Source organism: Mus caroli, unplaced genomic scaffold (genome assembly GCF_978045245.1).
Source record: "Mus caroli unplaced genomic scaffold, Mus_caroli_1 scaffold_10, whole genome shotgun sequence".
In the NCBI taxonomy this organism is placed as follows: domain Eukaryota; kingdom Metazoa; phylum Chordata; class Mammalia; order Rodentia; family Muridae; genus Mus; species Mus caroli.
This window is the reverse complement of record NW_028227265.1, coordinates 46346971-46361952: the sequence shown is the minus strand read 5'-3', so window position 1 is coordinate 46361952 and position 14982 is coordinate 46346971. Positions and strand designations below refer to the sequence as shown.

The 14982-nt window shown below is 46.3% G+C and overlaps 1 protein-coding gene across 1 annotated transcript in view; it reads left to right on the top strand.

Annotated features, from left to right (window-relative positions):
• The window catches only part of Tbc1d9 (TBC1 domain family member 9), a 103480-nt gene that overhangs the window by 75030 nt on the left and 13468 nt on the right, over positions 1-14982 (top strand). The window contains exons 10-15 of the mRNA XM_021169602.3: positions 4893-5107; positions 8975-9092; positions 10166-10451; positions 11325-11454; positions 14540-14638; positions 14857-14925. Coding sequence (XP_021025261.1) covers positions 4893-5107; positions 8975-9092; positions 10166-10451; positions 11325-11454; positions 14540-14638; positions 14857-14925 — 917 coding nt within the window. The remainder of the gene's footprint in view (positions 1-4892; positions 5108-8974; positions 9093-10165; positions 10452-11324; positions 11455-14539; positions 14639-14856; positions 14926-14982) is intronic.

Genomic DNA, 14982 nt, shown 5'->3' with positions numbered 1-14982 from the left:
CTAACTACATCCGTTGTGATAGAGAGTTCCCTTTCTTGGTTTCTCTTACTCTACCCTGTGTTTCAGGAACTGGTCACCTTGGCAACCAGATCCAAAGCGCTGACAGTACAGGAAAGTTCCTTTCTCTCCTTCTTCAGTTTAGAACTTATTTATAGCCACATTTTAGATTTAAACGAATTCACCAAGAAACCAGTACACAGCAGCTGCACCCAGCCCACTGACGTAGACAGACGTGGGCAGAGGGTTCTATTCAGTGTTTTGTTTAAAGAGGAGGCTGTCTGTGACCAAAGGGTCTACACGCTATCCTTTGTTGGGTGTGTGTCCACATACCCATGGGTGGTGTTGATGTGGAAACCAGCCTGCCCATAGAGGTGGTCCAGTTTCTGGTTGAGAAGCCCATGTTGAGATCTGTCTGCTTTTCGTGACCTAAAGGCTGCTGCAGGTCTGGACTCTGGACCTACTGATGTCAAGTTCTAACTGTGTCCATGGAGAGCAGAGCAGCCAGTGTCAGTCTGCTTGTGACTGTCAGGCATAAGGACTGGGCCAACCATTGATTTGCTGACACTGCTCTGTAAAGTGAAATGTAAATGTTTACTTTGTCATTCTGCACATATTTTACCATTCATTTTATTTTATTTTATTTTATCTTATTTTATTGGTTTGTGAGACAGAGTTTTTCTGTGTAGCCTAGCTGTCCTCAAACTTTGTCTGTAGACCAGACTGGCCTTGAACTCACAGAGATCCACCTGCCTCTGCCTCCCAAGTGCTGAGATTAAATGTGTGTGCCACCACTGGCTACTGTTCATTTTAAATTAAACATCTTTTGAGCAATGACTCAAGATTTACCAGTGTGTACACAATGTAGTGATCTAGAATATATCCACAAATCACATCGCTGTCGGCACGGCTACTTTTACACAATTGTCACCTTGTTCCGTGCCATTGGTCAGTTATTCTTCATTTCCCATCAAGACTCCTCCCAGCTGTGGGCACCTGGTGACCTACTTCCTGTTGCTGTGAATTGTCTACTGTAGACATCTCATGTGGATGAAACCAGTTTTCAGTATTTCGTGACCGACTTCCACATAGGATAACGTTTGCCGGTTTCAAGCGTGCTGCACCCTGTATCCACATTGCACTCCTGTTTAGGGCCCAGAGCTGCGCTTCATGCATATATCCATTGATGAACAGTTTAGGCTGTTCCCTTGTCTACCCTGGGACTGTTGCTGGGACTGTTGAGTTGTGCCTTTTAGATATGTTTGTGTACGTGGGAGAAGGATTTCTGGCCTTTCTAGTGACCCCATGCTTTACCTTCTAAGCAACCCCTTGAGGGTTGGCCAGGCAGCTGCATCTTGTCACGTCCCCGTTGGTGAGGGGACAATCCAGTTTCTCCACATCCCCACTGACTCTTACTGCCTCTGCTGTTGCTGTCCTTGTGGGTGTGAAGTGCTTTCTAAGTTGAGGCTTGGGTTTAGGGAGTTTATTTCTGTTGGTTTGATTAGGTTACTTGTTTTCATTGAGTATAATATTTTAATTTATTCTTGGAGAATTTCATACATGTATATATTATACCTTGATCATATTCACCCTTCCTTCCCTTCAACCTGAGCCTATCACCACCAGGTTACTACTAACCCCAACTCAGCTTCATGTCTTGTTTTTCTTCCTTCCTTCCTTCCTTCCTTCCTTCCTTCCTTCCTTCCTTCCTTCCTTCCTCCCTCCTTCCGTTCTTCTATTTCTCCCTTCCTCCCTCCGTCCTTCCCTGCCTTCCTATAACCATACCTGAATCCAGTTAGTGTTGCCTGCGGGTAGGCATGCTATGGCTGTACGTTGTGATGTGGTCAGTATACCAGAGGCCACACCCCTGAAGAAAGGTGACTCATCTCTCTCCAGCTGCTGTCTATTGTCAGTAGGGGCTTGGTGAGCTCCTGTCAAGTCCAGAAGACCCCTTTTGACAGCAGTGCTCCCTGACCATAACAGCCTGCCCCTCCTTGTTCTGTGTTGTTCCCTGAGCCTTGGGAGTTGACAGCTTGGTTTGGGGTTCGGATGCTCCCCCTTAGAGCTCAGCACTCCACACCCACTTATTCTCTGTAGTTTTCTAATTGTGGTTTTGATTCATTTCCTCAGTCATTTATTGGCTGTTGGCGTAGTTTTCCTGTGGAAATGTCTACTGAGGTCTTTTGCCCGTTTTTAATTAGCTAATGTTCCAATTATAATATTCAGTATTTAGTTGTAAGAATTTTTTAATCGGTTTTGGATACAAAACACTTACGAGAGTTTTCAGACTATTCCATTCTGCTGTCTGTTCTCGCTGTCTAAATGCTGACCTTTGAAGCACAGTTTTTAACATTCTGGAGGATGCTTTCTTTGTCACTGTACCTTTAAGTCATGAATGCTTAGACGAGGGGTTCTCAACCTGTGGGCCGTGACCTCTTTTGAGGGGTGAACAACTGTTCCACATGGATCACCCACAACCATCAGAAAACATGAATACTTATGTTATGATTCATAACAGTAGCAAACATATGGTTATGAAGTAGCAATGAAATAATTTTATGGTTGAGGGGTCACCACTACGTGAGGAGCTGTATTAAAGGGTCACAGCATTAGGAGGGTTTAGAACCACTGGCTTTGACCTGTGCTTGCAACTGGGGCTTGAGATTATGTCTCACTGATCCGTTCGTTATGAGTTAATTTTCTGTGTGGTAGAAGGAATGGCGTAACCCCACTCCTTTCCATATGAATGAAGTGTTGTCCTGGTGTGTCTGTTGAACGGGCTCAGCTTCTCTGCATTGAGTTGTCATCTTCTCTGCATTTTCAAAGGTGACGAGATGATCATAAATATGGGAATTTATGTCTGGATTTCAGATTTTAATACAATGACTTATATTTCTGTCTGTGAGTATCACACAGCCAAAATTACTGTAACTTTGTCATAAGATGTAAGACAAAGAAATGTGGGCCTTCCAATTCTTTCCTTTCAAGATTGGTTGGACCATTTGGAGTCACTTACAAAGAATTTAGGATCAGCTAATCAGCAAAGGGCTCCTGTGGTTTTGATATTATGTTAAATCTGTCGGTAAGTTTGGGAGTTTTTCTCTCTTAGCAGAGTTGTCTTCTAATCTGTGGACAGAGGATAAATTTATTTAGATTTGGATCTTTGTTCATTTCTCTGAGCTACGTTTGTAGCCTGCATTGTGTTAGGCCTGGCTTATGTTATTTCATTACACTCCTAAGTATTTTAATTTTTGATCCTATTATAAATGGGATTATTTCCTTTCATCTGGAAGTTGCTCATTGTTAGCAAATATGCGTGGAACTTAGTTTTGTATATTTATCCTGTATCTTGTATCTTTAATGTATTCATTTTTCTACTCTAGTTTTTATTTACATTTGTCTAGTGGTTACCTAATGGGGGGGGGGACCTTCTCATGTACTTGTTACCCTGTGGTAGGCCTCTTTTTGAATAATGTCTGTTTCTTTGCCTACTTTTAATTGGACTTTTTCTGATTTGTTATTATTTTGTGCTCTTTTCCTATTGTTTCATATAACTTTTTTGTGATCTTCAAGTCCTCTGTAGCAGTATGGACAGTCATGAGCTGCCTGACTCAGTCGCCAGGAACTGAATTCCCATCCTCTACGAGAGCAGCAAGTGATCTTTACTGCTGAGCTGTCTTGCCAGCCCCTATTTTTTTTTTATTCTTTTATTTATCATTAGTATGTGTATATGGTGTGTGTGTGTGCCACAGGGCACGTGTGCCAGTCAGAAAACAATACATTTAATGTTGATTCTCTCCACTCTGAGTTCCAGGGATCAAACTCAGGACCTCAGACTTGCAGGGCAAGTGCTTTTCAGAGACACCTAAATCCCCTTTACAGTCGTGTATTTTGGATAAGCACTCTTTATCGAATGCATGGTTTACTTGTAGTGTTTTCCATCCTGTTAGCTTCCTCTTGTTGCTTGAGTCAAGCTTTGAACTTACATGATCTTACCTGTTTCTATGTTTACTGCCTGTGCCCTGTGGATATGACTGGTATCACATGCAAAGATTAATTGCTCTGTAAGAAATGTCCTCCCTGTTCTCCTCTGGCCCTTTTAGACTTTATCGCTTATGCTCTAACCCTTGACACATGTTGTTGACTGGGGGTGTCTGTCAGGTGAGGGTTCGGTTTCATTCTTCTGAGTGTGAATATTCACCTTTCCCAGTGGCAGTGTAAAGTCATACTGAGATTGGGTCTTAGTTATTGACACAGATGGGTGTTTCTGCCTGTGAGAATCTTAACATAAAGATCTCAAGTCAGTAACTGTTGGCCCTATTCTGCAACCCCATCTCTGCAACCCAAGGGGCTGTCCCATCAGAGGTAGAGACTCAGCTCTACTGTGAGGACCCTCGCCGCTGCTGCCTGCAGCTTTAGCAAGCCCTAGGCTCTCCTGTCACTGTTATGTCACCATTGCAGAAGAGCTTTAAGAAACAGGCTAAAAGTTATTTTGAGAGGCAATCCTATTCTCAAGTGAGACTTTAACAGATCCTCTCATAAAATAAAAGCCAAGAGAGCAACCAAGAGTGAGAATTCAGCCTGGCTCACTCTGTCTGGCGTTCCTCTTATGTCCCTATGCAGCCCTCAGTGCTGTCTGTGTGGGCTTGGAACACTTTTTCGAACCTTTAGCACATGCTGGGAGGTGGCGTGGCCAGGTCGCTGAGGGACCGAGAGAGGGAAGAAGGTCACAGGTAAATTACCAGTCTAGGTGTCACTGAAAACACCCTATAAAGGTGATCTTTTTTTCAGTTTCCTTTGCTTGGTGGAAAAGCAGAGTGTCAGCCAATCATTGCTGTCTATAGCTGGAACAGCAGGATTTCAGCTTTCTTGATGTCCTATCTGTTGTGTCCCAGGGGCCATCAATGAAAAGGCCACACACCCCGGGTACTACGAGGATCTTGTGGAGAAGTCTATGGGAAAGTACAATCTGGCCACCGAGGAGATTGAGAGAGACTTACACCGCTCCCTTCCAGAACACCCAGCTTTCCAGAACGAAATGGGCATCGCGGCTCTGAGGAGAGTCTTAACGGCTTATGCTTTTCGCAATCCCAACATAGGGTACTGCCAGGTAACTGCCGCAAGTTGTGTTTGGGGAGGGCTCCTCCCCAAGTATCCTCCAATCTCAAACCCAACCTGCAGTCTCAGTTCTTATAGTCCTGTAAGAGGAGAATTCAGATGAGATTCAGCATCAGACCAGCCAGCCGGGAGTTTAATTAGAGCAAGCAAGGAAGCCCAGGCAAGCAGCGATGGGCCCAAGCCCTGCTGGCAGCGGGTTTGTAACTCTCTTCTCCCAGTTTTCCCCTCTGTCATGCCTCTCTCCATGTGATCATTTACAGGGAAGGGGCTGCTTTTCTCAAAACATTGTTTTACACAGATTTTAACCTGTTGTAAGTAGACAATGTAAGAAGCCAGAGTATGTATAAGGGCTTACATATCCCCAAAGTTGAAACGTTTTTACTTGGGGAAATGGCAGCAGGACTCTATGCCTCTTCTCCTAGAGGAGTCTGACCTGGCTAGGCTGTACCACCATTGACCCTTGCATTGGTTTGGGAGACTCTGAGCTGACCCACCCACTGTCCATCACGTTCAGTTTTTGGGACCTGGCCGGTCAGTCCTCTGCAAATCTAACCTCCTTCCTAACACTTTCTTTTGTTTTGTTTGCCAGCAGATAACAGACAGGGAGACACTCTGGCTAATGGGGGTCATCGCAGCAGGGTGACTTAACCTAGGCACCATCAGCATTGTGGGTTCAAGTGATGTAGGAAAAACTCAGTGACAAGATTGATGTTATCAAGGTTTGGGGGATGGATTTACTCATACCAAGTAGAGTTTTGCTGAGGGGACTCTCTCCCCCAGGTACCCCAAAGATAAGTAGTGTGCTAACCAGACCTGTTAGGGATAAGCAGAATATGAGGGCGGGATGTAAGTGCTTGTTCACCACTGGGCAGCAGCAGTCAGGCCCATCCCCAGAGAACACGCCTCTAACAGGCAGCTCAAGCGGGCAGCACAAGGTCTCGACCAATGCTAAGCCCTCAACTGCTGTAAAGCCCCCACATTCTCTTCCGGAGAAAAGCCAGATGGGAGATGACCCCAGGTGAGGAGGTGTAGCTGTCGATGCTAAGTCTCCATCCGCCCAGTGGCCAGACTTGCAAGCCTCCTGTTTAAATTGTGCAAAGTGTGACTGGAGCTGGGACCTGAAGGAGATTTAAGGATGACATTGTGTATGAAATGCATAACCCTGAGGTCTATGGGGTGTATACAAGTTAGGAAAATCTCTTGTTGGAAGCCAAATCCATTTTGGGTGTTAGCTCCAGTCAGCCATGCACAGGCTTAGCAAACTGCTCTTCCTCCACATCTGAGTCCACGGAGCCCACTGGGAGAACGAATGGTTTCTATAGGAAGAGAACTCTATGTCCCGGGTGCTGTGGTCAGCATCTCTGTCACCTCTCCACCAGGCAATAGCTGAAACCGCCACTCTGAGGAGAAAAGTCGCCTCCAGATGTTGTAAGGTCTTCAGAGAAGCAGCCTCCTTAACTCCAGATGTTGTAAGGTCTTCAGAGAAGCACCCTCCTTAACTCCTGCCCTAAGAAGGGAGCCAAAGGCCACAGAGGCTTTTCTGTGCCAGTCTCTGTTTAGCTGAGTGGCTAGGGAAGGTCTTTTGCTCAGCACCCCACTGACCTGCCTTCTATCCTGTGGGCGGAGTCCCCAGCTTCTGTTGGGATTGCCTGTCTGCTTCTCAAACATGTCCTGTGACTAAACACACAGCTTTCCCATGCTAGGGTTATGTTTTAACATGTGTTAAAGTCAATACTTAATGCAGACTAACAGAAAAACTATTGCCCACATAAAATTAAAATAGTGTCGTATTCTAGTACCTTGAACGTAAGTCACACACACACACACACACACACACACACACACACACACACCAGTTTCCCCTACCACATTATTTTCGGGTTTGGTTTTCTCGTTGGGCACAGCCGTCAGGCTGGAGAGCCTGCCATCCCAGCTTCCCCTGCTCCCTCCTCTCACCCAGGACCCAGGACAAAGTAGAACCGTGGAGCCCTGTCTTCTTGCCTGATGGCTGAGGAGCTGACCTTTATCGAGGCCGTGGACTAGAACTGGCAGGCTAATTCTCATGTGGAATTTTAATAACAACTTGGAATACCAAGGCTTTTAAGGAGGAACCTTTTCATCCAAACACCTCTTAGGGGATGTATATTGCACAAGTCTGATGAATTGGTACTAGTTTCTAGAAGATCAAAAGGAACTCACAAGCCGCTTGGCCTCTGACAGAATAGAATTCATTTTTACCTTTTGATCTTCATATTTTAATTAAGGGACAGTTAACGTTGAGCCGCTTAGTGGTTATGAGCTTTCTGATAATATCTTTTAATAAAATAAAGTTCCTTTAGAATTTAAATCACCATTACTTATCTTGAGCATCTTTTCCTGAGGAACACAGGCGGAGAGCTCCAAGTCTGAAAGGGCTCCTTGTTCTCCGAGGGCAGCCTGGAGCCCTGTGCTTGGCTATAGGAACTATTTATGAGAGGTTAAAAGGAAATATTTTCCTCCCCTGCATTAAGGATTAAGAATACTGAAGGGATTTAACAGGCTGAAAGTTTTGTCCAGCAGGCTTGGGGCAGGGGCTCTGCAGTGAGGACTTGCCTCTGCATGCTTGAGTCAGGTCAACTGTGGTGCCAGTGAAGACAGACAGACAGATCCTTGGCAGTTGCTGAAGAGGACTTGTGGATTTTCCATTCTAAAGGGGAATAAGCAGACTGAACTCAGAAGAATATTCACCAAGTTTTTGTGGCCCGGAAGTTCAAAGCTTATTTATCTGGCTTTTCTTGGGAGTTTATTGGCACCTACAAGAATGGCCTTTCTTTTTTCTTTTTTTCTTTTTTGGTCAGTGTTGTGAGCAAACTATGTCAGAAAAATAGACAAACAAATTTATATCTTTCCATAATGCCAGAATTTAGTGAAGAACAATAAATCTATGAAGAGCCAGCAGTTCAGTGGCAGGAATTTGTCATATCTTCCACTTTCATGGCAGTCAGGCTCAGCTGAGTACAGGTTTCAAATTCTAACCTTGATTACAACTACCACCTCTCGTGTCAAACTTGATACAGTCTTTCTGTCTGTCTGGGATATAGAATGGCTAGATAGAGTTAAAGAGGCTGTGTCTCAGACCCTGACTGGCATAAATGTCGATAGAGCCGTGCTGATAAGGGACCTCAGCCACTGCCAGGAGGAAGCTGCTGTGGTAGCCTCGGTGATGAGGGTCCCAGGGTTCCCAGAGCTATAAAGCTCAGTTCGTCTGCAGAGGCAAACTGGGAGGCCTGCAGGAGAGGAAGAGGCCCACAGATGGATGGATGAGGAGAGGCCCAGACATCTCAGCCCCTGGGACAACCCTGTGACAATCAGCCATTCTCTGCCTGTGGCTCCAGCATGCGCACACTAGGTAGCACAAAACAAGTTGGTGGCAGTTCTTCCATTGCAGCCCTGGCTGCCCTTCTCTTTATGGGCTCTAGGTGAGGGGGTTAGACCCTTTCTTCAGTTCACAAAGTTCTTGGCCTGAATACGCTGATAGAATTTTAATCCTTCCCCACTCCCCTACAATCTTAGTTCTGCCCAGTTTATTGATAAGGCACCTACTTGCAGGAATAGCTCATTTCTTGAGTCTGTGCTGCACGGGTGGAGCCAGATAGATGGTGGAGGCTGCTTTTCAAATGGCCTACCCTGAGATACCACTGGTTTCCCATAGTTTGGAGTAACATAGAGTGGGCTCAGCCCCTCGACAGTGAACAAGATTGCCACGGTGTATGTTTGCTGTATTCAGACCGTGTTTGATGGCGTCCCCTCTCTCTCTCTCTCTCTCTCTCTCTCTCTCTCTCTCTCTCTCTCTCTCTCTCTCTCTCTCTCCTTCCCTCAGGCCATGAACATTGTCACTTCAGTGCTACTGCTGTATGCCAAAGAGGAGGAGGCCTTCTGGCTGCTTGTGGCCTTGTGTGAGCGCATGCTTCCCGACTACTACAACACCAGAGTTGTAGGTATGTGGGGCTGGATTTAAACACCTTAGCCTGCCTCCATAGGAAAAAGATTGTAGCAGTGTATTAGTTCTTCTCCTCAGAGCTGCGACAAGACGCCTGGCCAGAGATCAACTTAGGAGAGGAAGGGTTTGTTGTGGCTCGGAATTTGCCCACACAGGGCAAGTCACGGCATGGTGGTGGGAACTGAAAGCGACTGGTCGGTCACATTGGGTCCCAGTGTGCAGAGAAGTGGACATTAGTGCTCAGTCTGATCTCTCTTATTAATGTAGTCCAGGACCCCAGCCCTGGGGACAGCCCACAGTTAGGGTGACCCTTACCACTGTAGTTAGACTTCTCCAGTAACACCTTCCTGGGAATGCTCAAAGGTGTGTCTCCTGGGTGATTTTAAAGTCAGAAAAACTGACCATCGCGTGTGTGGTATCAGTTTAAAATATCAGCAAGTCAGTGGTGACTGTGTACAGCTAGAATCTCTTTGAATTAAAATATATATATATATATATATATATATATATATATATATATATATTTAAAAAGCAATCTATGTCTTGGGAACCCATAGCTACAGAGTGTTTATATAAATAAGGGCTTAGTAAGTGTTTTGATCAATTCTTATTGTGAATTTGTCATAGCCCAGGATCACCTGGGAAGAGATTCTCTGTGAGACATTGACTAGACCTTCAGGTGAGCCCGTGGGAATGTCTGCAGAGGATTGTCTTGCCCGCCGTAATTCATGTAAGAAAGCCCAGCCTGAGTGGGGGAGCAGTACCATTCCCTGTGTTGGGGCCCTGGGTTAAGTATAGAGAAAGCTAACTGAGAACTAAGCATAAATGTGTTCATTTCCCTCTCTGCTCTTGCCTGTGGCTCACACAGGTTCATGCAGCCTTGGCCTCCCTGAAGTGATGGACTGTACCCTGGAACTATGTACTCAATTAAACCCTTTCTCTCCTAAGTCACTTTTGGTCAAGGTATTTTTGCCATGAACACAGAGACGAAAGCAGACTATGGTCTATCCATTTGCTTAGGTTCTCCCGTAGGATGCAGGGCTAACTGGCCATTTTGTGTCATCCATTCAGGTGCCCTGGTGGACCAGGGAGTCTTCGAGGAGCTGGCCCGAGACTATGTCCCGCAGCTGTACGACTGCATGCAGGACCTGGGGGTGATCTCTACCATCTCCCTGTCATGGTTCCTCACACTCTTCCTCAGTGTGATGCCATTTGAGAGTGCAGTGGTGGTTGTGGACTGTTTCTTCTATGAAGGAATCAAAGTGATATTTCAGCTAGCTCTCGCTGTACTGGATGCCAATGTGGATAAACTCTTGAACTGCAAGGACGATGGAGAGGCCATGACTGTTTTGGGAAGGTACAGTACTATGGCTGGCTCTGGAGCCACCTCATAAGTTTGACTCCATTGAGCAAAAGGCTTATTGGTCTCTGTGGCCAAGGACATGTTTTCACATGCTTTTTCCTTTTGAATATGCATTTATTATCTGAATATTTATGGTATTATATATGTCTGTTATATATATATATATATATATATAATATATATTATATACGTCATATATGTCTGCATATATGTGCAGATAGATGCATGTGTGCACATGTGCAGAAGGTATTGAGTATCTTCGTCCATCACTCTTCATGCATTCTTTTGAGGCAAGGTCTCCCGCTGAACCTGGGACTCATATTTCCTTGGCTAGGTTGGAAGCCAGTGAACCCCTAAGATCCTCCAGTCTTGTATCTTTGCCTCCCTTGGAGCTCGAGTTACAGTGTCCTGGCGTGTTATGTGAGTGCTGGGATTCAAACTCTGCTCCGCAGGATTATGCAGCAAGTGCCCTTAAGCCTTTAACCACTGCCCCAGCTCAATATCCTTTTCTTCAAAAATGAAGGCGGTTTCTGTTCTTAAGAAAAATCTTAATGAGACCTGGTGTTGCACACTGTAATCCAAGCTGTTCAAAAGGCTGAGGCAGGAGAATTATATATTCAAAGCCAGTCTGGCCAACTTAATGTGGACCAATCTCAAAGTAAAAAGTATAAAGGGGGCTGAGGCTGCAGAGTTGCTCAGTACACACAACAACCCAGGTTCGGTCCCCAGTGCTTCAAGGAGAGATAAGCAAACAAGCAAAAGAAACAAGAAGCTCTTAGACTTTTGTTTCAATGTGCTCAGTTTGAGATCTACACCCGAGGCCTTCCAGTTCATTCCTAGTGACAGCTGGTTTGTATCTCGTCTAAGGTACCTAGACAGTGTGACCAACAAAGACAGCACCCTGCCTCCCATCCCTCATCTCCACTCCCTGCTCAGTGATGACGTGGGGCCCTACCCTGCGGTGGACATCTTCAGACTCATAGGGACGTCTTATGAGGTAGGTTTTACTTCCCGGCCATGTGGTAAAGGTGCCCCAGCGTTCCCACCCAGCTCGGGTGGGCTTCTGCTGTTGTCATACAATACAAGAATCCAGCTGCTTCATAAAGATTAAGGCTGGATTCCCCAGAATCCTAGAGCAGTGGTTCTCAACCTTCCTAATGCTGCCGCCCTTTAAAACAGTAGTGGTGACCCCTCAACCATAAAATTTTCATTGCTACTTCATAACTGCAATTTTGCTACTGTTATGAATTGTAACATAAATATTTGACGTTTGACCCCTGTGAAAGGGTCATTCGACCCCTACAAAGGTCATGACCCACAGGTTGGAACCCTAAGGCTGGCCAGGAGCTTGCAGATGAGAGCCCCATCTTTCTCATCAGAAAGATGCATAGCATCTTGTCCACAGGAGGCAGCCCTTCTAAGACCTGTAGATAAGGCCTTTCCCATCAACCCTGCAACACCTGGGCATTCAGTTTCAACATGCGTTTGGAGATGGACAGAAATCCTGTCCCCTCTTTACATTGGTTGTCTGAGGCAGGTGACTGCCTGAAGCTAAAAGCTTTGATCTCAGAGAAGGCTGCTGAGTGTATATTGGGCTTTCTCATGAGCCTTAACTTGTGTTGTAAATGGTGTGACAAGTTCTGGCCTTCTGACACCTGATCTACAAGCTTGTCAGATTCAGCACTCGGTGGACTGAGGAGCAGTCCCAGGAAATCGTCACAAATAATTCACTGCCTGTTCTTACACTAAGCAATGAGAACACCTGGAGCAGACAGTTGCGGATATAACAATTATTTATTTCTTTTTAATTTATTTTTCTTTTTACTGAGAAAAAGTCTTGTTTTATATCTTGGCCCTTCCTTGAAGTGTTCCAGTTTTCCCACTATAGATCACTGTGTAGTTTAAAGCCAATTGAAAATCTTTACTCCAGCCATCTGGAACCACACCCAGGTATTCAGGGAGCCAGATGTGACCCCACGTGTCCAGAACATTGGGATTTTAAAGGCAAAAACCACATCCTGATTTTTGGCAGTTCCAGCAGAAGCAGCTAAGAGAAGCAGCTAGCTGCGGGGGGCAGGGGGGGGGGGCGTCTGTACAAACAGGCTAAGACAAGCTAGAAAAGTTATCTGGGCCACCTTGATCTTAGGATCTTGAACAGAGCTGGGTAATTTTCCACAGGATTCTCCATCAAGGGGTGATAACTCTGGGTCAAGCCTACAGTGGCCTTAGCAAGAATACAAAATGGAGGCGCTTTTGCGCTGCCTTTCCTTGTGTGGAAGTGAAGCCAACCCTGTGTGTCAGCCTCTTGAGGCCTTAGAAGTCCTGTGCTGCTACATTTGGCCCCCGGTGGTTACTGTGGGGTGGGGTGGGGTGGGGGTGTCTTTCGAGTACACGTGTGTTTCTGTATGTGTGAACTGTAGGGCATTCTCATGTCCTTCCTCGGGAGCCAACTGCCTTTGTTTTTGAGACAGGCTCTCTCCCTAACCTGGGACTTGCTCAGTAGCTAGATTGGCTGGGCGGAACCCAAAGCCTGTCATCAGAAACACCTACAATTTTAGTAAAAGGGCATGGGTGGATGTGCCTGAGGGCATTCCAGAGTCAGGTGGCCCATGAGGGCTTGGGGTTAATGAATGGTTTTACAATCTGATGGAGTGACTGGGGGTGGTAGGGGGTAAGAGGCAGAGCCTCGTAGGAGGAAATAGGTCAGTGGGGCATCTCCCAGGGAGCTCTGTCCCTGCCCTCAATTTCCACCTATATTCTCTTTCCCTGTCCTCTGATCACCATGACGTGAGCTGCCATATTCCACTGTGTCCTTACCCCATAACGGATCCTCTGAAATCATAGGCCAAAATTAACCACTCCTCCCATAAGCCTTCTCTGATGGGTGTCGTCGTGGTCACAGGCGTGGACAAAGGCCATCCATACACATGCAGAACGCTAGGGCGGAGTAGCCCACAGTCATAGGGTTCCTGCGTGGCTGCCCCACCTGGATGAAGAAAAAGATGCTTTCTAGTCCTGATACTCTCAAATCAGTCCAAACGGCTGCTGCATCCCAGACGACGAGTCAGGAGCTCCTGGGGCAGAAGGACCCTAAGACAACTCTAAGGGCCCCTTAGAGCTGCCAGTACCTGTTTACTCTATGGCCTCTTATTTCCTAAACTTTGGGTCTTAAACAATACATTAGAAAGCACAAATGCTGTGCCTTCTGCACAATGGCTTTTTTCATCAATTGCTTCCCGCCTTTTGTGAGACAGGGTCTTCTTACTAAACCCAGAGCCGCACAATTTGGCTGCCGTTCCAGAGAGCCCCATAAATCCCAGTCTCCATCTTCCCAGTAATGGTATTATTGGTTTTGGGGGGCAGGGAGTTGGTATGGCTTCTGGGGATTAGAACTCGGGTCCCCAACCCTGAGCGGCAAGCCCTTTGCTGGTGGTCACTGTAGAGCAGCCTCTGCCTGAGCTGCTGTTCAGATCAGAAGATGTCCCCGCCCTGGGAGCTTTTCTCTCCTAACTGACTTAACTGACTTAGCTAGAAGGAAATGATGGCTTGGCCAGACTTAATGGGAGTGAATCTTCTCATCATTAGTGAGTGGCAATTCCTACCAACTCCTGAATTGGGCGGTTTAGTAGAAATAAATATTATGACTTTGTTTCTTGTCTGAGTTAGGGAGACATCAGGCAGTGCTAGGCGTGTTAGAGTTTGGAGAGATAGCCAGCTCACACAATGCCCCTGTGGATGAAGGAGCCTGGAGATCTGCAAGTGTTCCTCCCCACCTCCTCCTCTCTGAGCCTTACGCTCCCCATGCCCTTAAGTGGTTAACCACAGCCTGAGATCCAAGTTTTTTTCTTGAGGGGCTTTCACTCGAAGAAGACACGTGTGACTTTGGAATTTAGTTCTGTCACTGGGTATGGGACAAGCTCTACATTATTGATTTACATACAATCCCTAAATGGCTTTCTCGTCACTGTCACGGAAGGAATTGTTCGTTCTGTGCCGCAGGTGTTTCTACCGGTCTGTGCATGTGACCCTGCGTGCTTGAGCACTTTTTTTTTTTTAGAAACACCAAAATTCCTCCTTTCTAGAAATTTGGAACTATCCGGGCCGATTTGATTGAGCAGATGAGATTCAAGCAGAGGCTGAAAGTGATCCAGACCCTGGAGGACACCACCAAACGCAATGTGGTAAGCCCTGCGAAGGGCAGCAGGGAGGGATGGGAGGTGAGATGGGGGCGGGGCAGGGGCGGGGAATACCTCACTTTGCCCCTCCCAGCTCCTGCTGGCTCCCCGCTCCAGCTAGGCAGAACTTGAGAAAGAACCTAGAGGCTTTCTCGGTGTGCTATGTTTTGAATCTCCGTGCTCCCTCGGTGTGCTGTGTTTTGAGTCTGCGCGCTCCCTTACAGGTACGGACCATTGTGACGGAGACGTCCTTCACCATCGATGAGCTGGAAGAACTGTACGCTCTTTTCAAGGTGAGTTTCAAAGTAAATTCAGAGGGATGAAAAGAACTTAATATGATGAAAAGAAGC